This window comes from Capricornis sumatraensis, chromosome 1 (assembly GCF_032405125.1).
Source record: "Capricornis sumatraensis isolate serow.1 chromosome 1, serow.2, whole genome shotgun sequence".
In the NCBI taxonomy this organism is placed as follows: Eukaryota; Metazoa; Chordata; class Mammalia; order Artiodactyla; family Bovidae; genus Capricornis; species Capricornis sumatraensis.
The window spans coordinates 172,119,982-172,143,223 of NC_091069.1; the positions used below are offsets into that span (position 1 = coordinate 172,119,982).

The window sequence follows — 23,242 nt, forward strand, 5'->3', positions numbered from 1 at the left end:
GGGATTCTCTGTACTTCTTGGACTTGATTGACTATTTCCTTTCCCATTTGGGGGAATGTTTCAACTATAGTTTCTTCAAAAATTTTCTCAGTGCCCTTTTTTTTCTTCTTCTGGGACCCTTATAACTCAAATGTTGGTGCATTGAATATTGTCCCAAATATTGTCTGAGACTTTCCTCAATTCTTTTCATTCCTTTCCCTTTATTCTGCTCTTCAACAGTTATTTCCAATATTCTATCCTCCAGCTCACTTATCCATTCCTCTGCCTCAGTTATCCTACTATTGGTTCCTTCTAGAGTATTCTTCAGAGAAGGCAATGGCACCCCACTCCAGTACTCTTGCCTGGAAAATCCCATGGATGGAGGAGCCTGGAAGGCTGCAATCCATGGGGTTGCTGAGGGTCAGAGACGACTGAGCGACTTCACTTTCACTTTTCACTTTCATGCATTGGAGAAGGAAATGGCAACCCACTCCAGTGTTCTTGCCTGGAGAATCCCAGGGATGGGGGAGCCTGGTGGGCTGCCGTCTCTGGGGTCGCACAGAGTCGGACATGACTGAAGTGACTTAGCAGCAGCAGCAGCAGAGTATTTTTAATTTCAATAATTATGTTATTAATCTCTGTTTGTTTATTCTTTATTTCTTCTGTGTCCTTGGTGATTGTATTAACTGTGTTAAATGCTTCTTGCATTTTCTCCATTCTATTTTCAAGTCTTCAGAGCATCTTTACTGTCATTATTTTGAATTCTGTTTATTGCCCTCCAAGTCCCTGATTTGCCTGGTTTTTGAAGGCTTCACAGCTCTGCCTTGGGGCCACCTGTGAAGGTGTTTCCCTGTGCATGGGAACTCCTATTTCAGGGTTCCCTCCCTCCCTTGGGGCACAAGCTGCTCAGAAGTTCTCCATCTTTTCCATTTTTATGTCTCCTCCTTCTCTCCTGTCTCATTTTAGGGAGCTTAACCTGTCTTCCTGGAAGCCTGGGTCTTCTGCTGTTGCCTAGAGGTTGCTTTGTAGGAGTTGTTCCATATCTTGATGAGTCTTTGATGTATTTGGGGGGCGCTGGTGATCTCCACATCTCACTCCTCCACCATCTTCCATCTCCCAGAATTTTTAATTTAAAAAAATTTTTGGAGACTTTAAAATTATAGTTGATTTACAGTATTATATTAATTTCAAGTCTACAGTATAGTGAGTCAATATTTTTATAGACAATGCTCCATTGAAAATTATTGCAAGGTGATAACACTAATTCCCTCTTCTATATAATATATCCTTGTTGCTTATCTATTTTATACATAGTAATTTGTATCTCTTAATCCCGTGACTCTAATTTGCCCCTCCTACCTTCCCTATCCACCCATTGTAATCACTAGTTTGTTTTCTATATCTATGAGTCTGTTTCTACTTTGCTGTATACATTTGTTTGTATTATTTTTTTAGATTCCACATAAAAGTGATAACATACAATATTTGTCTTTCTCTATTTCACTAAGCATAATATTCTCTAGATCCAGCCACATTGCTGTTTTTATATCTGAGTAATATTCCATTGTGTCTATGTGTGTGTATCACATCTTCTTTATTAGTTCATCTGTTGATGGATACTTGGGTTGGTTTCATTTATTGGCTATTGTAAATAGTGCTACTATGAAGACTGAGGTGTGTATATCTTTTCAAATTAGTGGTTTGCTTTTTTTTTTTAAGATATATACCCAGGAGTGGAATTTCTGGATCATATGGTAGTTGTATTCTTAATTTTTTGAGAAATTTCCATACTGTTTTCCATAGTGGCTGCACTCTGAGAGTGTCTTTATTTCTTCACACTTGGAGCATCTTTTCTTCAGACATACAAATCTAGGTTGATGAGGTGTTTTGTTTTTTTTTCCTATTAGCACTTTGTTTCACTCCACTTTAGTTCTTTGTTGCATGGTTTATGATGAGACGTCAATCTAATTCTTATCCTTTTTTCTCTATAAGTATTGTAGGTAAGGGGCTTTCCCTCCACCCCTGGATTTATTCACAATTTTCTCTTTGTTATTGGTTTTTTTGCAGTTTGTGTATGATATACTTAAGTGTAGATTTTGTATATTTTTGCCTCCCAGGTGTCTCTAAGCTTCCTGGATCTGTGATTTGATGTTTGTCTTTAATTTGGGGAAGTTCTTAGCCATTTTTGCTTCAAATACTTCTGTTCAATTCTCTGTTCTGGTATTCCATTTATATGTATATTGCACCTTCTGAAACTATCCCACAGTTCTTGGGTATTCTCCTCTTGCCTCTTTTTTTTCTTCTTGTATATAAGTTTTGAAAGATTCTAATAACCTGTGTTCAAGTTCATTGATTGTTAACTTGGCCATGTTGACGAAGTCATCAAAATGCATTCTTTATTTTCTTTACAATGGGTTTCATATCTAACATTTCCATTTGAAATGCTGTTGTTTTTTCTATTTGCTTACGTTACCCATCTTTCATATCCTTTATTGTCTCTTCTAGAGCACTTAAAATATTAACCATAGTTATTTAAAATTTCTTACCTATATATAAGTATATTATTTTTGTCACATCTGAGCCTGGTTCTGATGTTCCTTTGTCTCTTCATATGTTTTCTCTTGCTTTTTAGCATGCCTTGTAATTTTTCATTGAAAGTTTGACATGTATATTGGGTAGTAGTACTTGAGGTTCAGTTCAGTTCGGTCACTCAGTTGTGTCCGACTCTTTGTGACCCCATGAGCCACAGCACACAAGGCCTCCCTGTCTATCACCAGCTCCCAGAGTTTACCCAAACTCATGTCCGTTGAGTCAGTGATGCCATCTAACCATCTCATCTTCTGTTGTCCCCTTCTCCTCCTGTCCTCAATCTTTCCCAGCATCAGGCTCTTTTGAAATGAGTCAGCCCTTTGCATCAGGTGGCCAAAGTATTGGAGTTTCAGTACTTGAGGTATATAGGCCTTTATTTTTATTTTTTTTTTATTAAATTTTAAAATCTTTAATTCTTACATGTGTTCCCAAACATGAAACCCCCTCCCACCTCCCTCCCCATAACATCTCTGTGGGTGATCCCCATGCACCAGCCCCAAGCATGCTGTATCCTGCGTCAGACATAGACTGGCGATTCAATTCTTACATGATAGTATACATGATAGAATGCCATTCTCCCAAATCATCCCACCCTCTCCCTCTCTCTCTGAGTCCAAAAGTCCGTTATACACAGCTGTGTCTTTTTTCCTGTCTTGCATACAGGGTCGTCATTGCCATCTTTCTAAATTCCATATATATGTGTTAGTATACTGTATTGGTGTTTTTCTTTCTGGCTTACTTCACTCTGTATAATCGGCTCCAGTTTCATCCATCTCATCAGAACTGATTCAAATGAATTCTTTTTAACGGCTGAGTAATACTCCATTGTGTACATGTACCACAGCTTTCTTATCCATTCATCTGCTGATGGACATCTAGGTTGCTTCCATGTCCTGGCTATTATAAACAGTGCTGCGATGAACATTGGGGTACATGTGTCTCTTTCAATTCTGGTTTCCTCGGTGTGTATACCCAGCAGTGGGATTGCTGGGTCATAAGGTAGTTCTATTTGCAATTTTTTAAGGAATCTCCACACTGTTCTCCATAGTGGCTGTACTAGTTTGCATTCCCACCAACAGTGTAGGAGGGTTCCCTTTTCTCCACACCCTCTCCAGCATTTATTGCTTGCAGATTTTTGGATCGCAGCCATTCTGACTGGTGTGAAGTGGTACCTCATTGTGGTTTTGATTTGCATTTCTCTGATAATGAGTGATGTTGAGCATCTTTTCATGTGTTTGTTAGCCATCCGTATGTCTTCTTTGGAGAAATGTCTATTTAGTTCTTTGGCCCATTTTTTGATTGGGTCATTTATTTTTCTGGAATTGAGCTGCATAAGTTGCTTGTATATTTTTGAGATTAGTTGTTTGTCAGTTGCTTCATTTGCTATTATTTTCTCCCATTCAGAAGGCTGTCTTTTCACCTTGCGTATATTTTCCTTTGTTGTGCAGAAGCTTTTAATTTTAATTAGATCCCATTTGTTTATTTTTGCTTTTATTTCCAGAATTCTGGGAGGTGGATCATAGAGGATCCTGCTGTGATTTATGTCTGAGAGTGTTTTGCCTATATTCTCCTCTAGGAGTTTTATAGTTTCTGGTCTTACATTTAGATCTTTAATCCATTTTGAGTTTATTTTTGTGTGCGGTGTTAGAAAGTGATCTATATATAGGCCTTTAAAAAAAAATTATTTATTTGGCTGCATAGGGTCTTAGTTGTGGCACGTGGGATCTAGTTCCCTGACCAAGGATCAAACCCAGGCCCCTTGTTTTGAGAGTGCAGAGTCTTAGCCACTGGACCACCAAGGAATTCCCTAGACAGGACTTTAATGTCAGGTTTTATGTTGACACAATAAGGAGTTAGGCTGTATCGATGTTTGCTTTGGCTATGGGTACCAGAAGCTTCAGATTTTACTAGTGTCCTTGATTTTGTCTCCCTTGTTTTTTGGTTCCCCTAAGAACTCCTTCTTATATAGAAATTTTGAAGTTGTAGCTTGTTCCAAGATTTCACTTCTCTCCCGGGTCCAATAAAATTGATTTTCCATTTGTCAGCACTTTCTCATGTATTTTTATTTTTAACCATTAAGTTCTGAGCATTTAAAAAGTCATTCTAAATACTAGTCTTTTGTTGGATATGTGATTTGTAAATATTTTCTCCAGTCTGTAGCTTCTATTTTGATACTCAGAGAAGATTCTTTTGTATAGAAGATGTTTTATATTTTGATGAAGCACAATTTATTAGTTCTGTCATTATGGATCACTCACTTTTAGATCAAATCTGTGAACTTAGCACTTCATCCAAGATCCCAAGGATTTTCTCCTGTTTTGGTAGAGTTTTATATTTTACATGTAAATATAAATGTATGGTCTTCTTCAAGTTAGTTTTCGTATGTTTGAAGTTTAGGTAGAGATTCATTTTTGTCTCAGACGATATCCAGTTCTTTAGTACTATTTGTTGAACTTCTTTCATTGAATTGCCTTCCAAATTTGTCAAAAGTCATTTGGACCTTCCCTGGTGGCTCAGAGGTTAAAGCATCTGCCTGCAATGTGGGAGACCTGGGTTCGATCCCTGGGTTGGGAAAATCCCCTGGAGAAGGAAATGGCAACCCACTCCAGTACTCTTGCCTGGTGAATCCCATGGACAGAGGAGCCTGGTGGGCTACAGTCCACGGGGTCACAAAGAGTTGGACATGACTGAGCGACTTCACTTCACTATGGGTTTATTTTTCTGTGTTTTCTATTCTGTTGCATTGGTCTATCTTTCTGCTGCTGCTGCTAAGTCACTTCAGTCGTGTCCAACTCTGTGCGACCCCATAGATGGCAGCCCACCAGGCTCCCCCGTCCCTGGGATTCTCCAGGCAAGAACACTGGAGTGGGTTGCCATTTCCTTCTCCAATGCATGAAAGTGAAAAGTGAAGTGAAGTTGCTCAGTTGTGTCCAACCCTTAGTGACCCCATGGACTGCAGCCTACCAGGCTCCTCTGTCCATGGGATTTTCTAGGCAAGACTACTGGAGTGGGGTGCCATTGCCTTCTCCAGGTCTATCTTTCTATCCCTCTGCAAATACAACACAGTCTTACTTACTAAAGATAAATATGGTCTTAAAATTGGGTAGGCGGTTTTCTCCCACTTCATTCTTCTTTTACACAATTGCTTTAGTTATTCTTGTTCCTTTGCCTTTTTATAGAAATTTTAAAATAACATGTCAACGAAATCTACAAAAATACTTTGCCAGAGTTTTATAAAAATGTAAACTGATGTTTCTTACAATGTTGAGTATTAAAATTCATGAACACAGTTTGTTTACTTATATCTTTTCTTTCAACCAGGTTTTGTAGATTTTAGCACTTGAGTTCTATCATTGTTTTTAGACTTATATCTCAGTATATCATATTTTGAGTGATTTTAAGTGGTGTTGCATTTCAGTTTTCAGCTTCTACATGTTCATTGCTTGTAGACAGAAATAAACTGAGTTTTGTATGTTTCCCTTATATGCTGCAACATTACTGAACTTATTAACTCTATGAGTTTCTTTTGCAGATTTCTTAGGATTTTCTATGTTGACCGTCATATTATCTGCAAACAGGGAAGTTTTATGCATTACATGCCTTTATTTCTTTTTCTTGCTTTCTAGCACTGGCTGGAACTTCCTCAAACTATGTTTAGTTTGAGAAGGATGAGAAGGATGAGAAAAGCCATGCTGTCTTGTTCTTGATCTTTAGGGAGGAAAGCATTCATTTTTTCACTCACTACTAAATATATTCCTGTAGGCTTTGGGAAGGTGATCTTTATGAAGTTGCGAGTGTACTCTCTAATACTATTTTTGCTGTTAATGTGAATGAGTGTTGAATTTTGTCAAATCTATTTCTGCATCAATTGATAAGATCATATTATCTATCTCTTTTAAACTGTTATATGATGAATTACATTGACTGATTTCCCAATACTGAATTAGCATTGCATTCCTGGAATAAGCCTCTGTTGGTCTTTTTATATATTGCTGTATTCTATTGGAAAATCTTTTGTTAAGGACTTTTACACCAGTATCCATGAGCATTGTTGGTGCATAGTTTTCTCCCTCTTTCCAGCTTTACTAAATTAAAATGACAAGTAAAAGTTACTTCTGGTTTTCTTTATTATATTGTCCTCATTTGATTTCACCCTCAGGTAATCCTGTCTTTATAGAATGACTTGGGAAGTTTTCCCTTTTTTACTTTCTGGAAAAGATTGTTACAGTTGGTGATAATTTTTCTTTAAGTATTCGATAGAATTCTCTTGTGAAACCACATGGGGCTGAAGATTTCTTTTCTGGAAGTTTAAAAATTATAAATTAAAATTTGGGACTAATCTGTCTACTTCAGATTTGGGGAATTGCTGTGATTTTTGCTTTTTTGAGGAATTAGTTCACTTCATAAGTTGTCAGATATACTTTGTAAAATTGTTACTATCATATTTAACTTTGTATAATCTTCAATAATATTCCTTTTTAATTCCTAATATTGGTAAATTGTCTTTCCTATCCTTTTTTATTGTCAGTTTTGCCAGAGATTTTTGTTTTATTGACCTTTTCGAGGAATTGCTTTTTGTTTCATTGATTATAAATTACACAGTTGCTTTAGTTATTCTTGTTCCTTTGCCTTTCATATAAATTTTAAATAATCATGCAACAAAATCTATAAAAATACTATGCCAGAGTTTTATAAAAATGTAAATTGACATTTTTACAATGTTGAGTATTAAAATTCATGAACACACTTTGTTTACTTATATCTTTTCTTTCATCTGTGTTTTGTAGATTTTAGCACTCGAGTTCTATAATTGTTTTTAAATTTATACCTTAGCTTTATATCTCCATTGTGTTACTGTTTTCAGTTTCATAATTTCTGCTCTTTTATTATTATTTTTTGTCTACTTGGTTTGGATTTCTTTTGCTCTTATTTTTCTAGGTTCTTTAGAGTGGGAGATTAGACGCTGATTTGAAACTTTTCCCTTTTTTGTAACATAAATATTCAGTGCTATAAATTCCCTTTTGGTGTTGCTTTAGGAAAAGTTTCAAGTCAATATCTAAGCTCTCACCTGTTTTGATATATTGCATTTCCAGTGTCATTCAGTTCAGTGTATTTTTTGAATCCACTTGTGATGACTTCTTAGGCCCATGGATTACAAATATGTTGCTTAGTTCTAAATATTTGGAAATTTTTCCTATTATCGTTCTTCTATTGATTTCTTGTTTGATTCTGTTGTGTTTAGATAACACATTCTATATGACCTGAATTATGTTAAATTTACTGAGGTTTGTTTTTTCACCCAGGATACCATCTGTCTTAGTATATGTTTTTTTGTGACTTCTAGGATAGAATGTCTATTTTGCTGTTGTTTGGCAGATTAATCTATAAATGTTGATTACTTCCTGATGGCTCATGGCTCTATTGAGTTCTGTTGTATCCTTACTGATTTTCTAGAGATAGGTGTTGAAGTCTCCTACTAGAATCATAAATTCTTTTTTTCTTTTCAGTTTTATCAGTTTTTGCTTCATGTATTTTGCACCCGGTTGTTTAGTGTATGCACACACATTTGGGATTATAATTTCTTCTTGGTGGACTGATATTTTATCTTTACATAAAGTCTGTCTGGTTATTTTCTTATCTCAGAACTCTTTTTTTTTGATATAAGTTATTCTTCTTTCTTTTGATTAATGTTTGTGTGGTATACCTTGTCCTTGTTAGCTCAATATAAGTAAAGTTTCTTGTAGACAGTGTATAGTTGGGTTATTTTTTTAAAAACTCAACCTGTCAATCTGTGTATTTTAGTTGGTGTTTATATTTTCTGTAATTGATACCTCAGGACTTAGATTTCATTTTATTTTTTGTAGTCTGCTTGTTGGAGAAAATCTCTCTATTTTTCACTTGGTATTTTTTTTCTTGCTGTTCTCTTTTTAATTTTTTTCAGAATTTCATTTATTTATCTTTACTTTTTAGTGTCTCTTTGTATCACTTCACTTCTTTAGAGGTTGCTGTAGGCGCTTCATTATATGTAAACAAATTATCAGTCTTTTGCTATTGCATTTTCACAGTTTGAATGAAGTATAAAGACCAATTTTTTTTTAAATTTCCCTGTATTTCCCTCATTTATAATAAAATTTCCTCCTCTATATTTAGAACCAAATTGGACTGTGTTATAATTTTTTTCCAACTGTCAAACATAATTTAGGGAATTCAAGAGAATGAAAATACATTATACTTACTCATATTTTTACTGTTTGTTATTTTTATTCACATTTGATATTCAGATATTCCTTTTTTATCATTCATTTTTCTTAAGTAAATTCCCTTTAACCATTCTCTTTGAGTTGATCTTTTAGTGACAATTTCTTGGTTTTCCTTCATTTTTAATAAAAATAGAAATATATTTGGTGTGGATAGAATTCTGGGTTGACAGTTCTTTCCTTTATACCCTTGAGTAATGCTCTACTTCCTTTTTGCTCCCTGTTTTCTAATGAGAAATCTACTATCATTGGAATGTTCCCCCTGTAGTTAAAGTGTTGTTTGTCTCTTGCCACCTTCAAGATTTTTTTCTTTTCTTTTTTAGTTTTCAGATGTTTGGTTGTGATCTCTCTTGGTTTTGTTTCTTTGGGTTTATCCTTTTGAGCTTGGGTGTTTTTGTTTTTTTTTTTTTCAGTTTTATATATCCTTTGTTTTGACTTTTACCAATTTTGGAAAGGTTTTAAACATTTTTGGACTACTTTTTCAGTCCCATCCTTTTCCTTCTGGGAAGCTGATAACATGATTTTTAGATCTTTTTTTTTGTCCCACAGGTCTCTGAGTCTGATTTTTTGGTTTTTGTTTTTTTAACATCTACTTTCTGCTTTACAGATTGGATAAATGTTTTATATTTGAGTTTACTGACTTTTTCTTCTGTTTCCTCCATTCTGCTGTTAAGTTTATCTGTAGGTTTAAATATATTCTTTTTTAAAAGTATTTTCTTTATTGTACTTTTCAGTAGTGAAATTTGTATTTGGTTCTTCTTTATACTCCCGTTTCTTTGCTGATACTTTATACTTTTTTCATTATATTTTATTCATTATTGTTCCATTTTTACAATACCTTCTTTTAAATATTTATCAGTAAATTCTAACATCTGTATCATCTTCATGCTGGTAGCTATTTTTCATACATTCCCATTGAAATTTTTCCTTTTTTTTTTTTGATATGCATGATTTTTTATTCAAGCTGAACATTTCCAGTATAATATTCTGATACCCTAGGCTTTGTTTAAACCTTTGATTTTGGGTGGGTTGTTTTGACATTGCTCTAGCAGCAGAAGCGCAGGTGTCCTCTAATTGCTATCTGGTGAGAATAGAAGTTTAGGTTCCTTAGTTGGCCTTCACTAACACCTGAGATAGGGAGAGGCATCTTACTGGGGTGGAGTGTGGCTTCCATTATACTTCTACTTTAATCGCCCTGACCAGAAGACCTGTGACTTATTCTCACCCTCCCCATGTGGCTTCCACTAACTTGCTTCTCTCATTTGGAAAACTGAAATATTCTAGATACAAAATGTTAATTCTGTCACTGTAGAAGAATGAGAATAAGCTTCTCAGAATTGGATTTGCGAGAAAACCATATTATTCCCTATGGGAATGCAAAGATTTGACTTATTTTTAAAATTTGACTTACATTTGTTTCCAACTAATTATGAACAATAAAATTCAGTGAATTTTTTACTATCTGGTTAATTAAATCCTATTAAGATGATGAAATTTAAATTTTCACTAATTAGTTTTATCTCTTGTATTATAATTATAGCTAGATACAGGCTGTCCAAAGTTATTTTTTTCTTAAACAAATTTTGGTTCCTTATTTTTGCTTTTATATGATTTTAACTTTTCAACTCAAGCTCCTAAATATCAATCTTTGGCTTCAGATGCTGAGAGAATACTGTCTGCCTCTTTCCCCTGTTATTGGGATTTTTATTATCATCATTATTATAACCATCATGAGCTGTTTCAGGGGTACTGTATCACGTTATCCCTTCTACAAGATGTCATTCCTACTACTAATTTAGTAGTTTAGGTTCTTATCCTAAAATTTGAAGAGTAAGTATGCAGCAGTCATTCAGCCACAGAACTACATTTCTTAAAATGTAAGTCATGAATTATCTGTATCAGAATCATCTGGAGGAGTGCTACATAAACTTTCATGTGTATGTGACTCACCTGGGGGGTCTTCACAAAATGCCATTTCTAATTCTGGGGCTGTGCCTGACACTCTGAATTTCTGCTAAGTTCCAGGTGATACCATGCTGCTGGTATGGACTTCATGTTGAATAGCAAACTATTTATTAAAATATCAGTCATATGTTCCTCCCCAAGTCCATGGAGTCAGTTTGTGTGACTGGAATCTGGGATATGCATTTTAGTGAGATATTTATCTATACTAAAAATATAAAGTTTTTATAATTTCATGGTTCTTAACTGTAATTGTGCATCAAAGCCACCCAAAAAGAGTTTTAAAGTAGTAATCCTAGATGTTACTCCAGAACTACTGAATTGTCATTCCCTGTTATTTGTATTTTTAATATGCAGAATCATACATCTGACTGAGTATAACCAGGTTGTAAAGAATGATTATAAATATTTTAGAAGGAACAGGAGCCAGAGTCATCATGCTTGATATTAGAAGTTTCACCTGGAATATAGATTAAAAGCTTCCTTGGTAGCTCAGATGGTAAAGCGTCTACCTGCAATATGGGAGAGCTGGGTTTGATCTCTGGGTTGGGAAGACCCCCTGGAGAAGGAAATAGCAACCCACTCTAGTACTCTTTCCTGGAAAATCCCATGGACAGAGGAGCCTCGTAAGCTACAGTCCATGGGGTTGCAAAGAGTCAGACACGACTGAGCAGCTTCACTGTAGATTAAAAAAATAAGACTAAAATTGAGCTACATTAGAATTTAGGGGGAAAACATTACAAGGTTGAAATCTTCCACTGTTTTATACAACATAATTTCTATAACTTTAAGCCATTTTCTTTTTAAATGTATATTTTTGGTTTGTGTCTTGATAGTGTTTCTCAAACTAGGATCTATGGGCATAGTTTTGGGGTTGTGAATTATCCATAGTAATTTCTGATTGTAATATTTTTGTTTTATAATTAGACTAATGGAAATATCCTGAATGATTTGAATAAACCATTTTATGCAAAAATGCTGTCATACAATTTAATATTTGAAGTTATAGTTGCATTTTATGGTTGTGTTGGCATCAAGTAGTATCATTTTAATTGTTATAGGTTATGTATCATGTATTCATGCCAAATAATTATAAAATTATGTGATGGTATACTGTGGAACAGAATTCAAAGGTACTAAGTGGTAAAAGAGAAGCACAGAGTAAGTGTAGACTCACCAAATAGAAAACAACCTGTGTAGACAGAATCATATCCATATTGTGAGGTTTTTTAAGTTTTAAAAAAATTTCTCGCTAATGTAAATTAATGTCATTTGAATTCTAACTTTAGTTTTATTCATATTTATATTTATTTTTGTGTATATAGGAGCCATAAGTATGGAATTTATATCTTATTTTTATATATTGTTTAAGAATTTATAACGGTAAGTCAGAAGTGAGGAGCTGCAAAAAATTTTTTAAAGATCTGTATATTATTCAATATTGGGAACTGTGTATTTTATAACAAATATGTGAAATTAAAGAGTTCTTTGATCTTTAATGACCCAATCCACATACTGTATACGTTTCTACCATAGCTTTCCTTGATTTCTGAAAATTCCTCTGGAATTAATTTCATAATTGAATGAATCCTTCCTTCCTTTGAACTCTTTATAGTAATTAACACATTTTACTTTTATTTTTCTTACTTGTCTACTTGTCTTATCTCTGTTCTTAGATGTTATTAATATATTTTTAAAGGAAAAAGAATAAGTATGTTGTAATCACGACAGGACTTTTTCTAAAGAATTATACAGTGAAGGCCACAAACATGGATAAATGAAAGGAATACTGAGGATATCTTAAGTGATTTACTGTGAAAGAATGATAGTAAATATGGATATAGGAACAATATTATTTTTTCAAAGTCCACATAGGTGGTGGTGGTAGTAAATAAACTATCAGTGAAAATGCTATTATTAAGTACAATAAGTCCTGTAGGACTATTGATTAGTCACTTATAGAGTGGGTAGCCATTCCCTTCTCCAGGGTATCAAATACACAGAACAAGTATAATCATGTATTCTCCTTCACTTATGTCCATCATCTTAAGTAAATCACATTACTTTTTCTTTTTTTTAATTTTAAGAGTTTATTTGAGCAAAAATCAATTTGAATTGGGCAGTGCCAATAGAAGTGATTAGGAGTGCTCACAGATAGCTAGGGACAAGGCGTTTATAGATAAGACCTGAAAGCAAATCAAGGAATTATTGAATTGGCTATAGCTTAAGTAGCTGCTTTATTCAGGAAAATGCAGTTGGCTCTTTGCAAGTGGTTGTCCTTAAATTTCAATTTCTTTTTTTTTTCCTTGAAGTTTTACCATGATAAAATGGATATACGGCACTCTTAAAGTATACACCATAATGACTATTTACATACATCATGAAATGATTATTACAGTAAAGAGTAAACAGTGATTCAGTATTTCTATATATAATGATCACCACAATAATTTTAGTTATTAACTATCACCATACAAAGATATTACATTACTGACTATATTTCCCGTGCTCTACATTTCATCCCTATGACTCATCTATTTTGTAGCTAGAAGTTTGTACCTCTTAACTTCCTTCACCTATTTCATTCATCTTCCCACTTCCCTCTTCCAGCAATGACCTGTTTGTTCTCTGTCTATAACTGTTTGTTTTGTTATGTTCATTTGATTTGTTTTTAAGATACCACCTTCAAGTGAAATCATATAATAGGTATGTTTCTGCCTGACTTGCTTCACGTAACAAAAGATCCATCTATATTGTCACAAATAGCAAGATTTTATTCATTTTGTAGCTGAGTAATTTTCCATTGTATATGTATATATCACATCTCCTTTATCCATTCATGTATTGGTGGGCACTTAATGTTGCTCCCATATCCTGGCTGTTGTCAGTAATGTGGCAGTGAACATAAGGGTGCATATGTCTTTTCAAATTAGTGATTTTATTGGGTTCAGATTAATTCTGGAATTCTTTCTTACTTGTTCAACCACTACTCATCAGTTGGACATTGGACATAAGATGAAACACTTTTGTCATAAAGGGTCTAGTTTCTTATCAATCAGAATGAGGAATACAGTACTGTGGTTCAAGGAATATTTATAATTCTCTTTGGAACTTCTTCATGTATTCCATTGTTCTTGTACATAATGTAAAGTCTGTATTGGAATTTTGCCACTTGCTTCAGGTCTCATTACTTAGACTTTTCTCCTTAACCATATAAATGACTACACAACCTTTAAGCTAGCTCCTTTTCTACCCCAAACTCCTGTATTTGTGTCTACTTTAATGGGTTTAGCTTTTTTTTTTACTCCCTGCTCAGAAAGTTCAGTTCAGTTGATCAGTCATGTCCAACACTTTGCAATCCCATGGACTGCAACATGCCAGGTTTCCCTGTCCATCACAAACTCACAGAGCTTGCTCAAATTCATGTCTATCGAGTCAGTGATGCCATCCTCTGTTGTCCCCTTCTCCTTCTACCTTCTATCTTTCCCAGCATCAGGGTCTTTTCAACTGAGTCAGTTCTTTGCATCAGATGGCCAAAGTATTGGAGTTTCAGCTTCAGCATCAGTCCTTCCAATGAATATTCAAGACTGATTTCCTTTAGGATGGACTGGTTAGATCTCTTTGCAGTCCAAGGGACTCCCAAGAGTCTTCTCCAACACCATGGTTCAAAAGCATCAATTCTTTAGCACTTAGCTTTCTTTATAGTCCAACTCTCATATCCATACACAACTACTAGAAAAACCATAGCTTTGACTAGAGGGAACTTTGTCAGCAAAGTAATGTCTCTGCTTTTTAATATGCTGAAGGTTGATCTTAGTGTTTCTTCCAAGGAGCAAGCATCTTTTAATTTCATGGCTGCAGTCACTACCATCTGCAGTGATTTTGGAGCTGAAAAAAATAAAGTCTGTCACTGTTTCCACTGTTTCCCTATCTATTTGCTATGAAGTGATGGGACTGGATGCTGTGATCTTAGTTTTTGAATGTTGAGTTATAAGCCGGCTTTTTCACTCTTCTCTTTCACTTTCATCAAGAGGCTCTTTAGTTCCTCTTCGCTTTCTGCCATGAGGGTGGCATTATCTGCATATCTGAGATTATTGATATTTTTCTCCGCAATGTTGATCCCAGCTTGTGCTTCTTCCAGCCCAGCATTTCTCATGATGTACTTTACATATAAGTTAAATAAGCAGCGTGACAATATACAGCCTTGACGTACTCCTTTCCCAATTTAGAACCAGTCTGTTATTCCATGTCTGTTTCTAATTGTTGCTTCTTGACCTGCATACAGATTTCTCAGGAGGCAGGTAAGGTGGTCTGGTAATCCCATTTCTTGAAGAATTTTCCACAGTTTGTTGTGACCTACACAGTCAAAGGCTTTGGCAAAATCAATAACGCTGAAGTAGATGTTTTTCTGGTATTCTCTTGCTTTTTTGATGACTCAACAGATGTTGGCAATTTGATCTCTGGTTCCTCTGCCTTTCCTAAATCTAGCTTGAACGTATGGAATTTCATGGTTCATGTAATGTTGAAGCCTGAGCATTGCTTTGCTAGCATGTGAGATGGGTGCAATTGTGTAGCAGTTTGAGCATTCTTTAGCATTGCCTTCCTTTCTTTGGGATTGGAATGAAAACTGACCTTTTCCAGTCCTTTGGCCATTGCTGAGTCTTCCAAATTTGCTGGCATATTGAGTGGAGCACTTTCACAGAAGCAACCTTTAGGGTTTGAAATAGCTCAAATGGAATTCCATCACCTCCACTAGCTTTGTTGGTAATGATGCTTCCTAAGGCTCACTTGACTTTGCATTCCAGAATGTCTGGCTCTGGGTGAGTGATCACACCATCATAGTTATCTGGATCACAAAGATTTTTTTTTTTTTTACAGTTCTTCCATGCATTCTTGCCACCTCTTCTTAATATCTTCTGCTTCTGTTAGGTCCATATCATTTCTGCCCTTTATTGCGCCCAATTTTGCATGAACTGTTCCCTTGCTACTTCTAATTTTCTTGAAGAGATCTCTAGTCTTTCCCATTCTATCGTTTTCCTCTATTTCTTTGCATTGGTCACTGAGAAAGGCTTTCTTATCTCTCCTTGCTATTCTTTGGAACTCTGCATTCAAATGGGTATATCTTTCCTTTTCTCCTTTGCCTTTAGCTTCTCTTCTTTTCTCAGCTATTTGTAAGGCCTCCTCAGACAACCATTTTGCCTTTTTGCATTTCTTTTTCTTGGGGATGGTCTTGATCACTGCCTCCTGTACAGTGTCCCTAACCTCCATCCATAGTTCTTCAGGCACTCTGTCTATCAGATCTGATCCTTGAATCTGTCACTTCCACTGTGTAATTGTAAGGGATTTGATTATTGATTATTCAGAAAGGGTGATCATAAATCCTTTTTAAAATGAGCTTCCTCTTTCTACATAGATTGAATTGGAAATTGATTGTCCATTGACTAGAAACATGACTATTAAGTTATTTCCTGTAGAACTTTATTTGGCAACAGCACTTCTGGACTTTAGGTTTGATCAAAATTGTCTAATAATCATGTATGTTATATTTTAATTAGATTATCAATTAACTCAGTAAATGTGTGTGTAATAACAAGACTTCTAGTTTTTTAATTTAGTGTGCTAGGTGCCTTATGAATAGATAAAGTTTGGGCTTCCCAGGTGACGCAGTTGTAAAGAACCTGCTTCGCCAATGCAGGGAGATGTAAGACACATGGGTTTGATCCCTAGGTCAGGAAGATCCCCTAGCGTAGGAAGTGGCAACCCACTCCAGTATTCTTGCCTGGAAAATCCCATGGACAGAGGAGCCTGGCAGGCTATATTGGATAACTGAGCATGCACACACACAAGAGTGTACAGAAAGTCAGTGAACCAGATTGAAAATATAAATTTGACATGCTGCATGTTCACTGTTACATAAAGAGGTACAAGATGAAATCCTTCTTGGAATTTATCATTCACTGTCCTTTTTTTTTTTTTTCATAGTGGTCTGTCTGCTTAACATCAGAATTCTGTTTTTTCTCTTCTAACAGTTTGCCAACTCCTTTTCTAAATAAATTCTAGGAAATATTATGGTTTAATAACAAGTTCTGGCAAGAAGATAACTGTGAACTTATCCCTCATGTCTTTTTAAAAGTGGTTAAGGAGCATAAGTAGAAAACTAGAAAAAGTGTTGCTCTGGCTGTGGAACAAGTTCCCAGAATTGGTCAGAAAGCCCATTGTGAAGATAAAGGCAGAACAGAAAAATAAAGAAATAGTATAATGGATCTCTAACCTTACAAGTTTTCTTCATACTATTTAAATGCCAAGCATCAGGAAAAAAGTAAATAATTTATCACTTCATGTAGACAAAGCTACAGTCTCTCTGAGAACTCTGAAAATTATGTTTCATATATACCTAATTTTTATTTCAAGTGACACTATTATAAAAATCCAAACATAGCTTTGTAGAAATGTAGTAATTTTTCAACCAGACAGTAATGGATTTGAATCCCAGTTTTGCCACTTATTAGCTGTCAGTCCTAGACAAGTAGAAGTACGAATTCTTGACCTCAGTTTCCTCTTTGTAAAGAAAAGTTGTATATATGTCTTGAAGTGCTATTTTCAGAATTAGAAATAATATATATCATTGTCCATATCAGACACTTATTTAATAGTGGTTGCTTTATCATTTTTAATGACATAATCTTGTCATTTACGGTGTAAACTCTGCTAATAATTAAGTGCTACTGAGTATATAGTAAATTTTATTGTTTATATAGCTATCACTGTAAAAAGTGTAAAGAAATTTAATGCTGACCAGATATAAAATTTAGATATTTTAATTGTAATTTTCTTTCTTTCAGAATTACTTACTGTCATCTACCTTTCCAGAGTAAATGGCTCTATGTTGGAACAGAAAGAGGAAATACACATATTGTAAATATTGAATCTTTCATTCTTTCTGGATATGTTATCATGTGGAACAAGGCAATTGAACTGTAAGTTTGAACTTGAATACCACTATATTTGTATTAACTATTTTTTAGAGTTATATAGTACATATATATATATCAAATTCCAGAGTTATCTGAAGCATCAGTAGCTAATTTATGATAAATTTGAGTGAAAAGTTCATCTAAAATAATTGAAAACTATAAAGTTTTTTAAAAATAGATATTGTAGTATTAACAGATGCTAATTTTAGCCTTAAAATATTATAAATAATTAAGGGCTACTATGTATGCAAGCTTTGTGGTAAAATAGTAAGGCTTATTCTAAAAGGTATACATGAAAATCATGTCATTTCTTTATAGTCAGTATAGCCACTTCCAGTGGGAATGGAAAGAGGATTGTTATCACATATAGTTTAATTTTAAAATAATCATGGTCAATTCACATGTTTTTAAATACTGATAGCTTATTCTTTCGGAGAAAGCAATGGCACCCCACTTCAGTACTCCTGCCAGGAAAATCTCATGGACGGAGGAGGCTGGTAGGCTGCAGTTCATGGGGTCGCTAAGAGTCGGACATGACTGAGCGACTTCACTTGCACTTTTCACTTTCATGCATCGGAGAAGGAAACGGCAACCCACTCCAGTGTTCTTGCCTGGAGCATCCCAGGAACGGGGGAGCCTGGTGGGCTGCCATCTATGGGGTCGCACAGAGTCGGACACGACTGACGTGACTTAGCAGCAGACTGACGCGACTTAGCAGCAGACTGATGCGACTTAGCAGCAGCAGCTTGTTCTTTGCTTGCCCCAGTAACATATTTTTCTGGGTTCTAAAAAGATATCTTTCACATTGTGATGTATACAGCTTTTTGGATATGTGGCTGATGGCTATTACCATTTTCACTTTGGCACTGACATTTACGTTTCTGCACATATAAAATGTGAAATCCCTCCAATGTGAAACTTTATGGAGTTTCAAGCCATCTTTTGTAGTATATATACAAACAATTCTCCTTGTCAGTGTATTAATTGGGAAAACTATTTTTCTTTAATAAATGTTTACACTCTGTACGTACCAGGTCCTTAATAAGGTACATTTGACTTGAGGTTGACTCATTCTCTCTCTTACATATACATATTCTAAGTTATATAATTGTTTTTCTCTAAAACTCTGATTAAAACAGCCTATTTTCATGAAATTTTACTTTGGTTTTCATAATAAATCTACTATTCCCTATTCCCAATATTTCAGTGTACATGCATATTGCTTGATAGGAAGGGGATATTAGCAGTTATATTCTTATTACAATTTCCCATTTGTATTGTGTCCTAATGAGTCTTTTTTTTAATTAATGGTAACTCTTCCTCATTAGAATAAGAATAGCTTCAGGGCAGAATTCTTTGTTTGTTGCTCATTATTTTTTTTTCATGTTTGTCTTATTTTGGTGATTTCCACAGAGCGACTACTAAATAACTAATGACGTTAGTGAAAACTAGTATGATAAATAGATACACAGTGCTGTTGACTTAAAGCTTTCATTTATAATTATGATTGGTATGAGCTTTTTCGTTCATATATATTTTAATATTCTATGTATATATTTTTAAAAACATTTGTCCTATTATGTGTCTCTCAAAAAGTATTTATTTTTTCAGCTATTTGGGAAAGGATTTTCCCCCTATAATCTTAAATCTATAAAAGCATTACATAATGCTGAGCTTAATATTTGTTTTCATAATGTTTTGGGATACTGATAAATACAAGTAAACTTGAGAGATAGAAATTTTATACAAATTTGCTATTAGTTACAAATAGTAATAGATTTGTGTTCAGTTCAATGCTGCTAAAGTAATTAAGAAGTATTTTTTTGTAAACAGGTCAAATATTTCACCATTCTTACAGTGTTATTTCTATATTCATTTACCTAACAAATCCTTTTCATCATTCAGATTAATACTACCTGAACTGTGACTGATACCCTATATGTATTTACATAGTTTATATACTTTATATTTTCTGAACTAATGATTTTAAAATGTATATTATAAAGGAGGATAAAGCTAGGAGAAATTAAAGAAATAAAATAGAAAGGCATTTTTATTTTTCATAATATCTTATACATGTGATTCTGAATAGAATCTCCTATTTACATAAATAAAGTGTTTTATGGAGTTGTATGTACCTATGAAAATAACCTTGAAATATCCTCAATAAATTATTAGTAGCCACCTTATCTCCTGACTGTTTATTGCTTTATTTAGACCAGATTTCCAAAAGTGTGTTCCATGGTAATATAGTCCCACTGAGATAGATATAATTTTAAATCCCAACTTCCAACTTCCTTGAACAGTCTTTTAATTGCTCTCTACCTCTTGAGATACATTAGGAAATGCAAACCACTTAGTAATATGTGTTAAGAGTTTGCGACAGTAATAAAATATGCATTTAATTAAGAAGACTCATTTTATAACTAGAACTTTACACAAATCTTAACAGGACATTTTAAGTGTGAGAAATGCAGAATTATCTTTAAGATGCGATATTATTTCTATTTTAAGTTCTTGAAATACTTTTCATTCAGTGTTTGTCTTTTTAGCTTGTGTTTTCAGTGAAGTCTCCCAGTTGTAATTGTAGGCAGTTCTCGTAATTTTAAATTGTTCGTGTTCTCATAGTGTATATGTTAGTTATTTGGAAACTAGAGGCCATTTTTGTGATGTCGATAGAAACAATAATGTCTATAGAAAATAGTCTTTATAATAATGTCTTTATAAAATAGTAGTATAACAAAATGACATTAAAAAATTTAATTGGAAAATATATTCCAGGTTATAACACAGAGATAGGTGTTTCTGCAGAGTAGTCCCAGCTTTAAAAAATAAAAGGGGGGGGGAACCTATTTCTTCTACATGTGATTAAAAATTTGAGCATGAAGTTTAGAACTAAATAAATATAAGGCTTACCGTCTTCAAATATATTTTCTGAGCACTGTGATACGCTAGCTCCTGGAAACCAGTATAAACTAGAAAGACATAATTTCTCTCTTCTTGGAGATTCCAAAGTAATAAAGGTGAGATTAAGTAAAAAGGCAGTTACACTATATTGGAAATATAATGTTGCAAGTTTTTTAAGAAGGATGCCTAATATAGATGTGAGGTCCTAGTGAAGTATCTGTGAAGGAAGTTACATCCATGAGATCTGAAGGATGAGTCTCAGTTAGATGAACAGAGAATCAATTGGGGGAGAGGGTTTCCAAGGGAGGAAACAGAAATGTTAAAGGCTAGAGTGTGAGAGAGATTTTGTTCCATGCACAGAAATTTTAAGGAGTTTAATTAGTTGGGAATGGCTAGGAGAAAGGATGGCAAGCGATAAAGCTGAGAAGATAGTAAAGGTACATAGTATGAAAGTCTTATAAGCCAGTTTGAGCATTTAGACTTTATCCAAGGTCAGGAGCTAGGTTTTGAAGGGTTTTTAGAGAAAAATTCACTTGACCGAACTTGCACTTAAAAAGTCTACTCTGAATGCAGGTATGGAGAAATCATTGAAAAGAGAAAAGACTATATTCTTGGCAAAAATTATGGAGGATTTAGGAGTGAAGATAAGCTGACACATTAAAGAAATAGTTAGAAGACAGAAGAGGCAATATTTGGGTCTTGTGAGAAGATGTAACAGTAATAGAGAATTGAGTGAGTATTTGGCTTGAGTAACTATGTAGACAAAGGTGTCATTTAGTGAAAGAAAGCAGATGAAGTAGGTTGGGAGTAAAATAATGAGCTAAATTTTAGGTAGGTTGAGTTGTGTGTATTTTTAAGTTATTCAAATGGAATTGATATGGGAGAATGGAAGGATGTGGGATATATGGAATATATCAGAATATTCTATATATATTTGAACCTAATGATGTCAGAATTTACATAGACATTGGAACTATGAGAATATATGAGATTGTACCTGGAGAATGTATATAAATGAGGTAGCAAACTTGTAGACAATGAACCAGTTTTGACTCATGGGTGTGTTTTGTTTGCCCATCAGAGTATTTAAGTATATTCTGAATTATTAGTTTCCAGAATTTAAGAACTGGTAGAATAGAGATGAAAAATTGAATTTCCAGCTTTTCATAAAAACAATTCCTAATGAAACAATCCCAGTCCATTATTCTTGCATGGCAGTCAGAAATCAGCTGAAACTAACAACTTTCCTTTTATAGGTGGGTAATGTGTTATCATTCACATATGGGCTTCCCTGGTGGCTCAGGAGGTTAAGAATCTGCCTGCAATGCAGGAGACTCAGGTTCGATCCCTGGGTCAGGAAGATCCCCTGGAGAAGGGCATGACAGCCCATTCCAGTATTCTTGCATGGAGAATCCCATGGACGGAGGATCCTGGTGGGCTATAGTCTGTGGGATCTCAAAGAGTTGGACATGACTGAACAACTAACACATTCACATTCAATGTGCTAACAGTTTGGCACAGTTCTTATTCAGCCTATTGAACTCATTTGCAATATATACCTGGCTCCCATGGTCTCTTGAATTCATGATCATATATAATATGGGAATACATTTCAGTCTAGAACAGAATACAAAGAAATACCAGTATTTAAGATATGGGAAGAGAAAGTCCACAAAAGAAACTATCAAGAAGCCATTGTGATGAATGGGAGGAAGAGAAATAAATAGGGATTTTAGAATTACTGGGCATTGTTTAGATGACTGTCCCATGAATTTAATTCTATCTAAAGCAATTTCTATGATATTTACGGAATCCATAGGACACAACTGCTTTTTAAAGTAGTTTCTAACGGCCATAATTTTTGCAAAGAATGCTTGGTAGTTTTTGAAAATTCAGTGTTGGTGAAAAAAGTCATAAAAAAATACATCAAAATGTTAATAGTCATGAGAGTTTTCCTTTTAACTTCTGTTGTCTTTAACTTTCAGGGTTCTTTTATTTTTTACAATTAAAAAAAAATTTCTTCTATAGCCTGAGAAAGTTATTACAAATAACTTTAGATTTTTTTCTAAACTTAAGTGTTTTGCAGAGTCTGTTAAGTTAGTCTTGCATATGGTCTAACTTGCATATGGTCAGATTTGCGATGTTGATTTGCATATCATGTCTCTAAGAAGTTCCGTAAAAGAAAAAAAAAAATTTAACTTTAATCCAGACTTCCCAAACTTTTTTTGATATAGAACATTCTTTATGTGAAACACCTTATATATTCACTAGTTTATCATGGGGTACACTTTGGTACTTACTGTTCCAATCTAACACAAGAGACATAGAATTTTGGTTTATTGGATATTATTAGTTACTAAAAGATAATTGAAGGACATTGTCTTTTATCAGAGCCCTTTATACTGTAATAAAGCAGTATAATAATATAATATAGTATAATAAAGCATTTATATGTGAATGATATATTACATATAAATATACGAGAACTGCAAAAAACTATATAAACTTTTCATGAAGGCTTTTCTTCCTGAACATATTCTAGAATGCAAATAGTAATTGTAGTATTGAATTATT

General features: G+C 34.3%; 1 protein-coding gene across 2 annotated transcripts in view; it reads left to right on the top strand.

Annotated features, from left to right (window-relative positions):
• Positions 1–23,242, top strand: part of STXBP5L (syntaxin binding protein 5L) — a 323,261-nt gene that overhangs the window by 112,483 nt on the left and 187,536 nt on the right. For both annotated transcript variants that reach the window (XM_068974295.1, XM_068974303.1), the window contains exon 5: positions 17,630–17,764. In XM_068974295.1, the coding sequence (XP_068830396.1) occupies positions 17,630–17,764 (135 nt within the window). The remainder of the gene's footprint in view (positions 1–17,629; positions 17,765–23,242) is intronic.